The 18999-nt window shown below is 37.6% G+C and overlaps 1 protein-coding gene across 1 annotated transcript in view; it reads right to left on the bottom strand.

Annotated features, from left to right (window-relative positions):
* LOC102804305 (ubiquitin carboxyl-terminal hydrolase 48-like) overlaps positions 1-18999 on the bottom strand; it is a 63930-nt gene that overhangs the window by 11472 nt on the left and 33459 nt on the right. The window contains exons 10-17 of the mRNA XM_085490742.1: positions 18868-18950; positions 18103-18285; positions 16435-16536; positions 10829-10947; positions 9769-9844; positions 7307-7464; positions 4599-4759; positions 3212-3384 (exon numbers count right to left, since the gene is read on the bottom strand). Of these exons, the coding sequence (XP_085346868.1) occupies positions 3212-3384; positions 4599-4759; positions 7307-7464; positions 9769-9844; positions 10829-10947; positions 16435-16536; positions 18103-18285; positions 18868-18950 (1055 nt within the window). The remainder of the gene's footprint in view (positions 1-3211; positions 3385-4598; positions 4760-7306; positions 7465-9768; positions 9845-10828; positions 10948-16434; positions 16537-18102; positions 18286-18867; positions 18951-18999) is intronic.

The raw sequence follows: 18999 nt of genomic DNA, 5'->3' as shown, positions 1-18999 counted from the left end.
TTGACCCTGCAGCAACTGGTACCTAGCCTTTAGCATGGCTAATTGATCCTGCAGCAACTGGTACCTAGCATTCAGCTTGGCTAATTGACCCTGCAGCAACTGGTACGTAGCCTTTAGCATGGCTAATTGATCCTGCAGCAACTGGTACCTAGCATTCAGCTTGGCTAATTGACCCTGCAGCAACTGGTACGTAGCCTTCAGCATAGCTAATTGACCCTGCAGCAACTGGTACCTAGCATTCAGCATGGCTAATTGACCCTGCAGCAACTGGTACCTAGCCTTTAGCATGGCTAATTGATCCTGCAGCAACTGGTACCTAGCATTCAGCATGGCTAATTGACCCTGCAGCAACTGGTACCTAGCCTTTAGCATGGCTAATTGATCCTGCAGCAACTGGTACCTAGCATTCAGCTTGGCTAATTGACCCTGCAGCAACTGGTACGTAGCCTTCAGCATAGCTAATTGACCCTGCAGCAACTGGTACCTAACATTCAGCATGGCTAATTGACCCTGCAGCAACTGGTACCTAGCATTCAGCATGGCTAATTGACCCTGCAGCAACTGGTACCTAGCCTTCAGCATGGCTAATTGACCCTGCAGCAACTGGTACCTAACATTCAGCATGGCTAATTGACCCTGCAGCAACTGGTACCTAGCATTCAGCATGGCTAATTGACCCTGCAGCAACTGGTATCTAGCATTCAGCATGGCTAATTGACCCTGCAGCAACTGGTACCTAGCATTCAGCATGGCTAATTGACCCTGCAGCAACTGGTATCTAGCCTTCAGCATGGCTAATTGACCCTGCAGCAACTGGTACCTAGCATTCAGCATGGCTAATTGACCCTGCAGCAACTGGTATCTAGCCTTCAGCATGGCTAATTGACTCTGCGGCAACTGGTACCTAGTATTCAGCATGGCTAATTGACCCTGCAGCAACTGGTACCTAGTATTCAGCATGGCTAATTGACCCTGCAGCAACTGGTACCTAGCATTCAGCATGGCTAATTGACCCTGCAGCAACTGGTACCTAGTATTCAGCATGGCTAATTGACCCTGCAGCAACTGGTACCTAGCATTCAGCATGGCTAATTGACCCTGCAGCAACTAGTATCTAGTATTTAGCATGGCTAATTGACCCTGCAGCAACTGGTACCTAGCATTCAGCATGGCTAATTGACCCTGCAGCAACTGGTAACTAGTATTCAGCATGGCTAATTGACCCTGCAGCAACTGGTACCTAGCCTTCAGCATAGCTAATTGACCCTGCAGCAACTGGAACCTAGCATTCAGCATGGCTAATTGACCCTGCAGCAACTGGTACCTAGCATTCAGCATGGCTAATTGACCCTGCAGCAACTGGTACCTAGCCTTCAGCATAGCTAATTGACCCTGCAGCAACTGGTACCTAGCCTTCAACATGGCTAATTGACCCTGCAGCAACTGGTACCTAGCATTCAGCATGGCTAATTGACCCTGCAGCAACTGGTATCTAGCCTTCAGCATGGCTAATTGACCCTGCAGCAACTGGTACCTAGCATTCAGCATGGCTAATTGACCCTGCAGCAACTGGTACCTAGTATTCAGCATGGCTAATTGACCCTGCAGCAACTGGTACCTAGCCTTCAGCATGGCTAATTGACCCTGCAGCAACTGGTACCTAGCCTTCAGCATGGCTAATTGACCCTGCAGCAACTGGTACCTAGCCTTCAGCATGGCTAATTGACCCTGCAGCAACTGGTATCTAGCCTTCAGCATGGCTAATTGACCCTGCAGCAACTGGTACCTAGCATTCAGCATGGCTAATTGACCCTGCAGCAACTGGTACCTAGCCTTCAGCATGGCTAATTGACCCTGCAGCAACTGGTAACTAGTATTCAGCATGGCTAATTGACCCTGCAGCAACTGGTATCTAGCCTTCAGCATGGCTAATTGACCCTGCAGCAACTGGTACCTAGCCTTCAGCATGGCTAATTGACCCTGCAGCAACTGGTAACTAGTATTCAGCATGGCTAATTGACCCTGCAGCAACTGGTACCTAGCATTCAGCATGGCTAATTGACCCTGCAGCAACTGGTAACTAGTATTCAGCATGGCTAATTGACCCTGCAGCAACTGGTAACTAGTATTCAGCATGGCTAATTGACCCTGCAGCAACTGGTATCTAGCCTTCAGCATGGCTAATTGACCCTGCAGCAACTGGTACATAGCCTTCAGCATGGCTAATTGACCTTGCAGCAACTGGTACCTAGCATTCAGCATGGCTAATTGACCCTGCAGCAACTGGTACCTAGCATTCAGCATGGCTAATTGACCCTGCAGCAACTGGTACCTAGCATTCAGCTTGGCTAATTGACCCTGCAGCAACTGGTATCTAGCCTTCAGCATGGCTAATTGACCCTGCAGCAACTGGTACCTAGCATTCAGCTTGGCTGATTGACCCTGCAGCAAATGGTACCTAGCATTCAGCTTGGCTAATTGACCCTGCAGCAACTGGTACCTAGCATTCAGCATGGCTAATTGACCCTGCAGCAACTGGTACCTAGCATTCAGCATGGCTAATTGACCCTGCAGCAACTGGTACCTAGCATTCAGCATGGCTAATTGACCCTGCAGCAACTGGTATCTAGCCTTCAGCATGGCTAATTGACCCTGCAGCAACTGGTACCTAGCCTTCAGCATGGCTAATTGACCCTGCAGCAACTGGTACCTAGCCTTCAGCATGGCTAATTGACCCTGCAGCAACTGGTACCTAGCATTCAGCATGGCTAATTGACCCTGCAGCAACTGGTACCTAGCATTCAGCATGGTTAATTGACCCTGCAGCAACTGGTACCTAGCCTTCAGCATGGCTAATTGACCCTGCAGCAACTGGTACCTAGCATTCAGCATGGCTAATTGACCCTGCAGCAACTGGTATCTAGCCTTCAGCATGGCTAATTGACCCTGCAGCAACTGGTACCTAGCATTCAGCATGGTTAATTGACCCTGCAGCAACTGGTACCTAGTATTCAGCATGGCTAATTGACCCTGCAGCAACTGGTACCTAGCCTTCAGCATGGCTAATTGACCCTGCAGCAACTGGTACCTAGCATTCAGCATGGCTAATTGACCCTGCAGCAACTGGTACTTAGTATTCAGCATGGCTAATTGACCCTGCAGCAACTGGTACATTACAAATAACTAATAAATGGAAGGTGATAAGTCTAACCTGTGGTCTTACTCTGCTGAGAGCTGGACAATTCTTTTGACGTATCATTGGTTGATTGTGTACACTGACTATCATCTTCATCTTCTTTCCTTCTGTTGGTAGTATTACCTTCCAGTTTGTTTAAGACCATGCCTCTCCATCCACGAAGAGAAGCTTTACCAATCCAGAAACCACTGAAAGTAATTACACAATTCACTATCTTTAAAATATTTACAGTGAAATGCATGTACCAGGGTCAAGCCACATTTAACTTCCTCTCAGTTTTCATACTAATTTCCTTTTTTGTACCCAGGAAGCCACACCCCTACTGCTCACTAATAGGGCATTGTTGACGCAAGGGCAGTAGTATATATTCTCACACAATACATACATTCATTCTGTTGTTTAGTAAGACTGAATTAAATCACACATTGACACACATTATCTGGGTTCATCAGTTTTGAGAATGTAACCATACAAGTTAATAAGATTTCCTTTCTCAATTGATAGGTCCTTGAATTTCTCAACCCTCAAAGTTCACTCCACCATTTGGTAAATTTTAATTAAAATGCAATACAGATATAAAGTAAAAGACAAACAAATAAAATCAGAACAAAAAGACATTAAATAAATGGAAATATAAAAAAAAAATTATATTCTTTGTGTTGGTCAAATATTTGGTTTACTAATACAGTCAAAACCTGTCTATAAAGGACAGTCAGTGGACTGAGCCAAACTGTCCTTTATAGACAGGTGGTCTTTATATGGAGGTGGCCTAATTTATTCATTCTTTCCAGTCTCCAGACGTTACATTCAGATGATATTCAACTTTTTTTTTTACTTTTTCGCAACTTCACAAACCAAGTTGCAATGGTCACCCTGTCTATTAGCCCTAAAGATTGCGTACTCGGTAATCTGAACGTAACATATGGCCACTTTCCTGTTAGCGATTCGCAAGTAGCTATTGTCTTTTTGCTGAGACTGTCTGATGGAAATGTTGGTGGTCGTTATACAAAGGTTAAAGTGTAAATAGGTCTACAATAGGGTGGTCGCTATATCCAGTGTCTTTAACGTGTAAACTGCGAAGGGACTGTACTAAGGTGATCGCTATGAGCAGGTGGCCGCTCTGCACAGGTGGTCGTTAACACAGGTTTGACTGTACATGTACATAACCTTTTTTGAGATAGCTGACTTTATTGTTTTCAAACAGTTTTGAAACAGTTATGTATGTATTTTGCTATTTGTATAATTGTTTTCACATCTTTATTATTTAAAATGATATTTTAGTTTTTCTTTATTTTTGGCTAAATGTAGAGATGATAACTGCTGTTATAACTGTTGTTCTTCTATGTAAGTTAACATATAGCGTTCTTATATGTGTGAGTTACAACCTTTGGATGCAAATTACCTTTCAACCTTGTGTTTAGTAAGATTACTGAGTATTTTATGATCTTCTGTGATTCGTAATCTAATCCTCAATAATTTACATCTATCTACAATACACTGTTTACAAAACTGCCTTTGGAGTATTCTTGGGGCACCATGGTACTTTGTGAAAATAAGATCAGCCTGCAATGAATAAATGAGAACATTAACAGTTATCCATCAAACAATGTTGTGTCATCTTTCAAAAAGTAAATCCACACCATGATTTTATTAGATCGATGGATAGACATGAATCAAACTAGTATCCCCTTGTTTTTGTGATTACTTCTATACATAAAACAAGGTATAAAACTTGGTTGCCATGAAATCAATATATGGTCTAGATAAACTACCAAAACTGACATGAAATCAATATATGGTCTAGATAAACTACCAAAACTGACATGAAATAAATATATGGTCTAGATAAACTACCAAAACTGACATGAAATCAATATATGGTCTAGATAAACTACTAAAACTGACATGAAATCAATATATGGTCTAGATAAACTACCAAAACTGACATGAAATCAATATATGGTCTAGATAAACTACCAAAACTGACATGAAATCAATATATGGTCTAGATAAACTACCAAAACTGACATTAAATCAATATATGGTATAGATAAACTACTAAAACTGACATGAAATCAATATAAGGTCTAGATAAACTACCAAAACTGACATGAAATCAATATATGGTCTAGATAAACTACCAAAACTGACATGAAATCAATATAAAGTCTAGATAAACTACCAAAACTGACATGAAATCAATATATGGTCTAGATAAACTACCAAAACTGACATGAAATCAATATATGGTCTAGATAAACTACCAAAACTGACATGAAATCAATATATGGTCTAGATAAACTACCAAAACTGACATGAAATCAATATATGGTCTAGATAAACTACCAAAACTGACATGAAATCAATATATGGTCTAGATAAACTACCAAAACTGACATGAAATCAATATATGGTCTAGATAAACTACCAAAACTGACATGAAATCAATATATGGTCTAGATAAACTACTAAAACTGACATGAAATCAATATATGGTCTAGATAAACTACTAAAACTGACATGAAATCAATATATGGTCTAGATAAACTACCAAAACTGACATGAAATCAATATATGGGGTAGATAAACTACCAAAACTGACATGAAACCTTTTTGCTTTTGTGTTTACTTCTATACATAAAACAAGGTATGAAACTTGGTTGCCATGAAATCAATATATGGTCTAGATAAACTACTAAAACTGACATGAAATCAATATATGGTCTAGATAAACTACCAAAACTGACATGAAATCAATATAAGGTCTAGATAAACTACCAAAACTGACATGAAATCAATATATGGTCTAGATAAACTACCAAAACTGACATGAAATCAATATATGGTCTAGATAAACTACCAAAACTGACATGAAATCAATATATGGTCTAGATAAACTACTAAAACTGACATGAAATCAATATATGGTCTAGATAAACTACCAAAACTGACATGAAATCAATATATGGTCTAGATAAACTACCAAAACTGACATGAAATCAATATATGGTCTAGATAAACTACCAAAACTGACATGAAATCAATATATGGTCTAGATAAACTACCAAAACTGACATGAAATCAATATATGGTCTAGATAAACTACTAAAACTGACATGAAATCAATATAAGGTCTAGATAAACTACCAAAACTGACATGAAATCAATATATGGTCTAGATAAACTACCAAAACTGACATGAAATCAATATAAAGTCTAGATAAACTACCAAAACTGACATGAAATCAATATATGGTCTAGATAAACTACCAAAACTGAAATGAAATCAATATATGGTCTAGATAAACTACCAAAACTGACATGAAATCAATATATGGTCTAGATAAACTACCAAAACTGACATGAAATCAATATAAAGTCTAGATAAACTACTAAAACTGACATGAAATCAATAAATGGTCTAGATAAACTACCAAAACTGACATGAAATCAATATAAGGTCTAGATAAACTACCAAAACTGACATGAAATCAATAAATGGTCTAGATAAACTACCAAAACTGACATGAAATCAATATAAGGTCTAGATAAACTACCAAAACTGACATGAAATCAATATATGGTCTAGATAAACTACCAAAACTGACATGAAATCAATATAAGGTCTAGATAAACTACCAAAACTGACATGAAATCAATATATGGTCTAGATAAACTACCAAAACTGACATGAAATCAATATAAGGTCTAGATAAACTACCAAAACTGACATGAAATCAATATATGGTCTAGATAAACTACCAAAACTGACATGAAATCAATATAAGGTCTAGATAAACTACCAAAACTGACATGAAATCAATATATGGTCTAGATAAACTACCAAAACTGACATGAAATCAATATAAGGTCTAGATAAACTACCAAAACTGACATGAAACCTTTTTGTTTTTGTGATTAAAAAAACTAAGCAATTGGGAAGAATAGTTATTAATGTTTTTCCACACACAGCACACATTTTGAGGGCGAAAACAGTTTTATAACTTGTGTTGTTTGGCAAAGATAATTAGAGAACAAAATTTTAAATAAATAGTAAAGATTGAATTTGGATTTTCAATTTTCAATTGACTGAGGTTTGGTCATACTTACTGCTTGTTTACTGATATGTTTAGCATCATTGACTTTGTCAGGGTCCATATTACCATGTTTACATAGAAGTTTCTGGTTGTCAACAGGAGGGCAGGATGTATTTTCATCTGATAGCCATTTCCTTAACCAATCAACAGTGATCCATTCCCAAGGCTCACCTGTATGCAATATAACAGGATAGTCAGCATCTTGGTGATATCAAAGTCGTTATTTTAGATATTTTTCTATCAGGATTCTCTCCCATGCCTTTCAAGTTATGACAATACTAAATATTTTACTCTACTATTACCGGATTCGGCTGATACCCCGCCCATCCTAAACCCTGCCAAGCCTTCCTGATTCGAGCCTCTCAGTTGATTTAACAACGGTAAGTATCATTAATGTTTAATCTTTGTCTGTATCGCATTCCAGACAAAAAGTTCAAGATCGGTAAACAAGAAATGGGCGAACTAAAATGTCTCCTGCGTTTCACATGCGACATGATTATTAAAAAACACAAAGCGGTCATGTACGTTCTATAAATCTGAACTTGCACACATAATCTTGTATTGACATGTTTTTTGTCCAAAAAAAAACGTTCCTTTTCAGTTAACCCCCAGTTAACTCTTCGCGTTCATGATATTTGTGAGAGTTGAAAGATTTTTTGAACAAATGACAAGTAACTACTAGTATATTGATTTGTATCAAACTGGGAGGCCCGAATTTAAACAGCAGTGCGTGAACTCTGGAGGTCATAGCCCAATGCCGCACAAACTTGTGGTTATTAGAGTTCAGTCGAAATGTATGTGAATAATGCGATCGAATTGCACTGCCAGAGTTTATTATATTATAGTAAAATTTAACTTGACGCATGGTATGGTTTATATTACATGTTCACTTCATTTCGAATAAAATAATTCACCATTGGAACATCGATGAATCACAAGTATTTAAAATATTTTCTTGACTTTCCGTAGATACCTGACTACTATCCTTTTTAATGATTTAAATGCGCCCATGTTTATGTTTGCGGAATTATTACGAATGCAACGCATTATCAAGTCGGTAATATTGAAATGTTCACAGACCCAATACCTTGGGTCAGCATCCTAACAATAGTAAAAAAATAACTTGAGTTTGCGTAATTATCATGAAAGCAATACGTTACAAAGTTGAAATATTCAGAGCCGGTACAATATTGTAAACAAATTTGTGTAATTAGAAAAGCAGTACACTAAGAAAACAACGTTGATATATTCAAAGCCAGTACAGAGTTGCATACAAGTTGCGTAATTACAGTACCGTCGGATATAATAAATATTTTACTAGATCGACACATGGAGCACAAAAGAAAAAGGTAACGCGCCAGTTTAGTGCGTGACTTGGGGTCAAACTTCGGTCTCTCAGCATCGCCGCGCAGCTAGTTTCGCACAGAAGTACTTGAAGTTCAATTGCGTCCCAAAAGGATGTCGCTGATCACTCATCGCAGCGTGTGTTGTGTCATGTCCATGATGCACCCTGTTTCAACTTCTGCCTGCTTTTCCTTTTCAGTGCATGTTCTTGTTCACGTAAAATGCGACCTATCACCAATGTATTAAGGCACTTTGAATTTATACTTTGCATGAATATATTTGGTCAACGCAAAACATTATTTTCACTAAACATTTTCTGAGCCCATTTTTATCAACGCAGGGTTATTTTTCCTGACAAGATGGGCTTCGTAATATCTGCCATAACATCGCTCGGGCGATCTTTTGGTCCACATTTTTCTAAAAAAAATTCGAATCCTCCATAAGATCGCCCAGGGCGGGGGGTATCAGCCGAATCCCGTAGAAGCACTTCTCAATAGAAGAGCACTAAAAATCAAATACTGTACTAGGTGTATGCTGGTTTATTACAATACATTTATTTTGACCATAGACTGTCATTTATGAAAGCATATTCACTACTAATTAAGCAAATAATAATACAGTACTGCATTTAGCCACAGAAATTATATTCCATGTTCAAGACTACATGACCAGTGACAGCTATGTGATGATAGCACACTTATCCACAGCACTGTAGTTGTGGTCTCCCAATTGACCCTGCGGTATCACTTATCTGGAGTATAGTGGCTTTGGTCTCCCTACTGTGGCACACTCACCCAGGGTACAGTGGCTTTGGCCTCCCCCATTGAGTCTGTGGCACACTCACCCAGGGTATAGTGGCTTTGGTCTCCCTACTGTGGCACACTCACCCAGAGTATAGTGGCTTTGGTCTCCCTACTGTGGCATACTCACCCAGGATACAGTAGCTTTGGACTTCTCATTGAGTCTGTAGCACACCACTCATCCAGAGTACAGTGACATTGGCCTCTCAATCAAGTCTGTGGTGCAGCGATTTTGGTGTTAAACCCCAGGTAAGATTTGAGTCACAATCACTACACAGTATATAAGGTATGTTGGAGTGAGACATGTGACAATGGATTACTTAAAACTCACCTTCTTTTGGTGTCAGCATTGTATACAGATGTCTGATTTCATCATGTTTAGCTTTACCCCACAAAACATTCTGTTCCTGCAATTATAAATAAACAATTATAAACAAACATTTTTTCTTTTATTGCTCATTATTTTAAGATCTGGGAATTCACTGACTATACACATTTCTATGCATTACGTACTGCCATTAATTATTCAAGAAGTTGCTTTATTTGGTAAAAGAAGAAGACATAGTTTAACAATTGATAGCTTTCCCTTTTTGACTGATAAAAAAAAATTTCAAGGGTGAAGGTGTTAATCCAGATTATTTGAAAAGGAAACAATGTGTAATCCAGCATCAATTGTGCCTTTTATTACATCCAACCAATCAGTATCGACTAGACTTCCTCTAGCACTGTGCGTACAGATATGGTGGATGTTGACACTCGGCGTACTGATATGAACAATGTGCTGCCCGTGTGTGTACTGATATGAACGAAGTGCTGCCCCTGTGTACTGATATGAACGATGTGCTTCCCCTGTGTGTACTGATATGAAGGATGTGCTGCCCCTGTGTGTACTGATATGAACAATGTGCTGCCCCTGTGTGTACTGATATGAAGGATGTGCTGCCTGTGTGTGTACTGATATGAACAATGTGCTGCCCCTGTGTGTACTGATATAAACAATGTGCTGCCCCTGTGTGTACTGATATGAATGATGTGCTGCCCCTGTGTGTACTGATATGAATGATGTGCTGCCCCTCTGTGTACTGATATGAACGATGTGCTGCCCCTGTGTGTACTGATATGAACACTGTGCTGCCCCTGTGTGTACTGATATGAACAATGTGCTGCCCCTGTGTGTACTGATATGAGCAATGTGCTGCCCCTGTGTGTACTGATATGAACAATGTTCTGCTCTTGTGTGTACTGATATGAACAATGTGCTGCCCCTGTGTGTACTGATATGAACAATGTGCTGCCCCTGTGTGTACTGATATGACTGATGTGCTCCCCCTGTGCATACTTTGTGATACTCTCATGATAAGCTCATATCATTTAATTTATTTGATCTTTACCCTCATTGATAACATCTCTTCAATCCAATCTTCAAATCTCTCATTATCCTTGATAACCAACTCTTGTAAATTTTCCGGTATTGGCAGTGCTTCTGGTGTAACAGGTCCCCCATTTGGCACTGTGAGTAGACAAATATAATGTATTTATTATTCATCAAAATAGAAGTATTTGATGTCAGCACTTTAACTTTATGGAGAACATTGCCTGAACATCCCACCTCTTTGAATTGAAATTCAAAACAAGCCATGCATGGCACAGTTCCGTTAGTTATCAAATTTAAGATACATGTATATAGTTTTGTTTATAGTAATATAGCTGGAATATAACCATGTCAGGAATATGATTATATGAAACAAGTACTTGTCCATATTGAGAGATATTGCTCTGGAACAGCATTCAAAATCAGCCATTTTGAATACATGTATATATATAACATGATGTATAACGAATATATAAAATTTGAACATAATCAGGTAAAGCATGTCAGAGATGGCTCAAGAAGCCCAATCATAAAAACAAAATGGCCGCCAGTCAGCCATTTTAAATCCAATCTGAAAAATAAAATGACGTGCATCAGGAACCCGTAATGTCTAATGTATGTACCAAGTTTAACTGAAATCCATCCATAAATGCCAGAAATGCTTGATATTTGATGATTTTTTAGCACAAAAATGACCACCATTCAGCCATTTTGAATAGGATCGTCAAACCAATATATCTGTCTATCTATGACATGATATATAATGAATATTTAAAATTTGAACATAATCAGTGAAATCAAGTCAGAGAAATATTTCTTTGGTGTTTGTGAGCTCTTATGTGATTGGTCAATGCATGGACAGCTCTTCCACTTCCGTGTTTTCCTCCCTATCAATTTGGGCCCTGTTTAACCATAGACAGTATAGTAGTATAGTAACACCAAAGTCAAACGCCGTATGCCCAATGCAAGCTGGGCTGGAATATTATAATGAGCAAGTAAACAATGGCGTCATATTTACTTCGATGCGATGTCACTACTATCGTATGGAACTACAAGTATCTTTCCCCAAACGATTCGTTTTCTTTATGCAATACGCATCTTTCGAACACACAAAAGTTATCAGATGTTCTCGTGAATGTGGTTCACTAGTAAATATTACTTTTAATATATGTTCCTGTTTAGTTGAATAAAATTAAAAGTTAGTTTCAGACGGCAGTAATGCTTCGACAAAATATTTGAATATTTTTTTTTCATGATGCATGAATCTTATTATGTTATTGTTCACCGACTATGCTTGTTTTTTATTGTTCTCTGCCACGCATTTTTTTTTCAAACAGATTTTGAATTCGTATGTTTTCCCGTCTGTCACCATCTTGACTATAGCTCACACACTTTCAAGCGGAATTCATGTCTAAGGTTGTACCCTGTTTTCGACAAAATACACGAATATTATTGTTTTCATGATGCATGAATCTTCAAATTTTGTTATTTTCACCGACTACACTTGTTTATTGTTGTTCTCTGTCTTGCATTTTTTTTAATAGACTTTCATTCCGCCTTTCGTTTTCACGTCTGTGGCCATCTTGACTACACGTCCAGTCTTTTAGCCTGAATGCACGTCTACCTACGTTATACCCTGTTTTAATGTATAAATGAGGCATGATTTTCTTTATTATTTATTTTCACTATTTTCGTGTTTTTTTTGTTAGCGTTTCAAAGGGTTTCTTTTACGTGACGATCAAGAAAACGCAAATCTTCGCTATTTTCATTGTTGATGCCCGGGCTCTGAATCACACACAATCCGAAAAAAAAAATATCGAGAAAATCATCTACACACGGGAACTCGTGATCAGCAACGGTCATTTAGAATACCGTAGCCAACTCTCGTCAACAAAATTACGCATTTTGCGAGAGTGCACGACTCTCGCCGCCTAAACACACGCATTTAACGAGAAATCGAAATAAACATTTAGTTTATGTAAACGGTTAGTTTAAATCAGCTTAACTTTTTTCCAGCCTACCCTGCTACAATAGAATTGCTGGAGTTGCTTGTCCTTCCTACTATATTGTCTTGACTGGAGATATGTGTTGAAAAATAAACCTATGTTGTTGCGCTTTACGCAAGACGATGAACTACTTATGTTTTTAACATCACTTCACCTATTAACAATTCACCCCTAGACGTGATAATTTCATTTCAATAGTAAAAAAACATTCTCATTTTCTATTCTTACCCACAGCCACATCAAAACGAGTGGTCTGGGGTATACTAGTACTCTGATCCATGCTGAGGACTTCCTGTTTGTAATGCTATATGATAAATCAGATCAACTATCACGTGAAACCAAATGAAAATAATTCTAAAATAACGTACTTATACCTAATTGATTCTGGATTCATTGACCAGTGAGAAAGAAATGACATTTGCAATAATAATTGACGAGCAGGTCCGGGTAGTAATGTTCGGTTGACGAAATAGACGATACAACAGTACTGATTGGACCTACATGAATGCTAATCCATTTCACATAACCAAATGTTGTTGTTTTTTTGCTGTCGTACAATATCTTTGGTAATAACTCCGAAAGTGAAGTCTTATATCTTCAGCAGAACGTAGCCGATCATCGCTTAAGCTTAAAAAATATGAACGGTGTCAATATTTTAAACTGCATTTTGTCTGTTTCTGGCGTGCTTCAGAATGATATAGATCTTGGCTGATTGTATTTTTACAAAGGACCTGATTGTACAGCACTCGCTTTTGCATGTTGAATAATTTCCTCTTAATTTTTGAGTGTGCAAACCCAGAAATATCACCCGTCTGCACGATCGCATTTTAAATACATGGCCGTGGCATCAATATGTTCCTGGAGTCTCTGCTCTCTGCCCTAAGGAGTTAGCATTGCCTGTATCACGTAAATGTCTCTATAATCATATTGTTGAAACGAGGTAGCATTCAAACGGAACACAGTCTCGCTCTATCAGCTTGTTGTCGAACGTTCATAGTTCAAGTTGCGTTCACGAATGATACAAAGTATGATGGTTTGGAAGTGTCGTTCAAAATTAAATAATGGTTAATACTCATTGAATCCTCAAACTTTAGCACTAAAACAACCATTTCGACAACTCATGTGCCAATGTTTGAACAAGCGGTCAGTGTTTTTAATAAGCGAGTGAGAAAAAAAAAAGGATAAAAACATGGTAATTTTTCCGGTCGGAAATTAAGCGATATGCTGTTGATTAAAATGTTATAAAAGAGAAATATTGGGCGAAATGAGTTTTGATGCCCATTTATAGCTTGACATGCGTCACCAAATGGGGACATGGTTAGAGTTGGTAGTACCATGAAAGGTACTACCGTTAGTACCTTCCATGGTAGTACCAGTACTAGTATACGCGGAGAGGAAACAGCCAGCATCCCTTTCACAGGAAAACGTGAAATCTCGACGAATTTGTTTCGTTCTCACATGTAATATTAGGTTTTGCAGGCTTCTGAGTTCAAAAAAGATGACTATATCAACCAAAAAGCATGCGTTTAGAGACATACCTATGCAGAAGATGGTTTGCCAGTACTTAATCCATTTTTAACACCTAGGCTACTCTCTTGACATTGGTTGTTTATTTCATGGATTTGGCACTTGAGGTGGCTGATAAGCCGTGTCTCAGACTAGTAATACAACAGACTCGCAACGCCTATTGTTTAAGGTGTTAATCGGCTTAATTGTATATGCTATGTGTGCCACGCTGTGTAGCATTGACATAGACACCGTCGAAGTTTACCGAACACTGGATATTCTGCACCCTTCGCGCTTCTTCGATAATTGCGTATTTCTTCGTAAATCGGATCCGGACATTTTTAATAAAACGAGAAATGCGTTCTGGACATTTTGACCTTTGCAGCTGTGTAAGAATTTTAAGAATCGACCAACAATCAGGGGAGTTACAAGTAACTGAATGTCTTAGTGTTTACCTGAAATAGTTTTTGAATATATAATGAGCAACTTTGAAACGATATTTCTCGCTGTTGCGGATTTTGCGGAAGGTTTCCAATATTTTTTCGGAGAGAGCATATCGCTGCGTTTTGAACGATCATACCTCTTTGTGTGTTACCCGTTTTGTTTTCGTGTTCTCGGATGCCGAAACATGGAATAACTAGTGTCATGTACATGATATCTCTCAGCGTATCAGCGTGATCTGGTAACGGTAAAAACTGGAGGTGTGTTATTTTTGTCGCGTTCGACTTCATAGTACGCGACCTACGCGTTGTTCAGTGACTGTTTCAATTTTCTATTGTATGTCAGTATTGTTGCTATTTCAAGTTTGACTGATTTTGTTTGACTTCCGTCATAGTTTTGTATAAAAATAGCCCAGTATATTTCTGTTTATTCTTAATTTCAGGAAATAAAAAACATGAGATCGCTCAGGGGTTACCAAGTTCTTCAGAGAAATTGTCATTATCTTCGTCAAAATGTTCTCCTAAAATAGCTTCCCACTCGTAATTATCGTCTTCAGATTTGCCAAATTTTGCTAAGTTCACTGACAACTCCTGTCGTCTATGTCACTTCCTGTCTTTATGTCTCGCGATGCATCGCGATAGTTGATTGTAATATGAATAGATCTCGCGTTATTTTGTGAGATCTAATGAAAATCTTGTTGCTCAGCAACGTTTACTGGGTACGATAAGAACTGATAACTTACTTCAAAAGAAAACGCCGTGTTGCGAGTCTGTTGTATTACTAGTCTGAGGCCGTGTCGAAAACGTGCACAAAACAACCATTCTGTGCACGTTTTCGACACTGATTAAAAACCAGTTGTAAGCACAAATTTTCATATGTATGCATCAAGGTCCCATCTGTGAACAGCCAAGAAATGCTTGATTTTTAGGATTTTTTAGCACAACAATGGCCGCCATTCAGCCATCTTGAATCAGATCGTAAAACAAAATGATGTGCATCAAGGTCCTATAATGTCCAACGTGTATACCAAGTTTGAACAAAATCCATCTGTAAACTGCTGGGAAATGTATGTGTGAATTTTGATTGTGATTGGTCCAGGCATTTCTAAGATACAGATGCACGCACGGACACACAGAGGTCAAAACATAAGTCCCCGTTTTCGGACTGCGTAATAATGAAAATTATAATTATCATTCTGTTTATAAAACAATTTTTAATTTATACTCAAATAAATGTGTTTTTATTGTAATAGTATCATCTCATTATTTTCTGGACAATATGTCAAATGTACGCTTAGCAATTTATAAAAAAAAATCTAATCTCCATATGAAGACCAATTTAATAAAGTCCCTAGGATTTGACTATATACTCAAATAAAAATAATACAAGTTTCATTATTATATATCTGGCACCGTAATTATTATAATTCACTCGTCTGTAAAATGTAGTAGTAAAATTTATGGATGTCGCATGAATTTGAAAGTCAGGCTTATTTGGAAAATGTGCATCATGTTGTTAAGGTTATCACAGAAACATCACAGTACAGGAAGACATTGACCTCCAATACGCGTTGGTGGATATGATTGTCGTACTATCTTTGTGCACTCTTTGCGGTATTCTCACAATGACCTCATACATGTATGCTTTATATCTAAATGAAGTATTTACTCACTATTCTCTGATTCACGTATTTTGTACACTAACATGTAGGCATTCCTTGATGCATGGAAACCTTTCATGAACTTGGGTTTCTTTGGAGGTTTGGGTCCACCATCTGAAATCAATGTAAAGAAAGATAACTAACTGATGAATTCTGACAAGCTTAGCTGAAAGGGTAAGTAAATAGTGATGTACATTGTACAGATAAAACCTCAACTACTTGGTGTAAAAGAAGATGGCTAATTTAAACTGTTTTTATTTCTATTTCTTTGTAAGACACATTTTTTTGCCATATATGATAATATACTAGATATATACAAGTCATATCATTACATGACTAAGGCTCAATAATTTCAATAAGAAACAAAACAGAATTGAGTCAGCCATCTTGAATCAGAACATGAAACAAATTACTTGGTGCATGATCTAATGTAGTTGTAAGGTCTGTTTGCAATCAGTCAATGTATGTCAGAGAACAGCATTTACATTTGGCTCTTTTGAAAAAACAATTCAATTAGGACATATGCTTTCCACTTATAACCAAGTTCTGGATCGGAAATGACAGAAATACCTGATATTTGATGCATACCAACCATTGCCCATCTTGAATTTGATCATTCACCAAATTAATGTGGACATACATGTATGTGACATGATGCATCTATAAGTTTCTACATGAATAGTCAAGGCATGTCAGGGATATAGCTCTGAAACAGCGTTCATTCAAACAAAATGGCTGCCAGTTGGCCATTTATATCTGATATGAAAAACAATATTACATGCATCAGGGTCCCATATTTTCTAATGTTTGTACCAAGTTTAAACAAAATCCATCCATACATGATCATATTAAACTCACAAATACTGCAGAGTGCTGTGGAAAAGCGACAATAAAATTCCCAATTGGTGGGATAAAAAGCACCCAAAAATATTAGCTCAAAACAAATGGGTGACCACAGTAATATCACAGAGAAACCATGTAGTTATATGGAAACAAAGAGAACATGATGCAAATAAGTAGGTGGTTGAGAGCAGGCAATCACTCAGTAAGATACATTGTATAGAGGAAAAGATTTCTAGTTGTTTTCTTGATTGATTTGTTCCATTATTGAATGTAATAGGCAAAACCAAAATCTGGTTTCGGAATAACAGAAATTAATCAAATCATCAAACAAATACACATACTTACAAATGTATGTCTGATATGATGTATGTGTAGGTGTAAAGTATGAATTTGATCAGTCAAGTCAGAGATATTGCCATGGAACTGCATTTGTTAAAAGTGAATTTTGAATCAATCTTTTAGAGATGAATTTATTGTATGCTATGTCATTAAAATGAGACTTACAATGTAGTGTGACCATAGACATGCAGGGATTTTTTTAAACAAGGGAACAGGAAATTCTGATTGACCAGAGATCACATGTGGCCACAGTCTTCAACTGTGACCTGTCTGTCCCAAGGAAGCCAAGAATTATCAAAAACTCCACACCCTGGTAGGGAGAACCCTATCTCCCCCACTTGGTGGCGCTATTCAATTGCAGTGCATTTTTCTAGAAAAACCCTGACATGTGTTACTAATGAAGCACCTTCTAAACACAAATAGTCAGTCTTTATTACTAAGCATATATTTACAAACAGTAAGAATAATAAACATTTTCTAGGAAGAAGCAAACTATACCTTGTATATCATCTTCACTTCCCAATTTCAAATTCTTTCCCTCCATTTTTTTAATTTCTTCATCATTAAATTTATACCAGCTGCCTGTGTTCTTGTCCTTAATGTGTGCTATGTAGTGCCCAGAGTAGGCACTTGGTCCTCTGTGTATCAGGACAGCTGATAAATCATAGATGACTTGTCTCTCTGAAAAATGAACAAACTGGTTAGAAATCAGAATATTATGGCTATAGTCTGTACAATTATTTGACTGTGACTCAAATGATGGTGTTTGTTTCACTTTGTGGCCATATAGGTCAACACTATACCCATGTGTACGGTTGGGGCATATTGGGTTGATATACATATTATTTGCAAAGATATCCATAATACATTCAAACATGTCCACTTTTACGTATGGCTAAATTTTTGTTTTCAACATGTCTATACAGAGTTCTTATGTATATGTGTGGCTTAATCTACTGAGCAGATCATCAGGACATGGTAAAACTAGAGTTAACATTTGTGCAGAATTATATTCGGTATATTGTTTGTGACGTCAGATATTGAAATTGCACATTTATTGCTCTCTATCACTTTTCTTTGAGACAAAGATTTGTAAAATAATAGGGAAAGCATCTGCTTACAGTGGTGAGGCACATTTGCAGAGTTTGAATCTTTCATGTTTGTATATATGTGCCTTCAGTTTCAATTTCAAAATACACATATTTATGTAAAATTAAATCTAATGTTTTTCACTGCCAGATGAATAATAAGCATGCCACTTACCTTGAGTAACTAAATACGGTGTCATATCTAAAACTTCTGGAAACTGGATATAGGAATTAAGTTTCTTTTTATGTCCAGTATTTCTGAAAAAATGAAATAAAAAGTCAAGCTAGATGAACCAGACAATGCAAG

Source organism: Saccoglossus kowalevskii, chromosome 15 (assembly GCF_978046115.1).
Source record: "Saccoglossus kowalevskii chromosome 15, keSacKowa6.1, whole genome shotgun sequence".
Classification (NCBI taxonomy): domain Eukaryota; kingdom Metazoa; phylum Hemichordata; class Enteropneusta; family Harrimaniidae; genus Saccoglossus; species Saccoglossus kowalevskii.
This window is presented reverse-complemented; position numbering and strand designations above follow the sequence as displayed.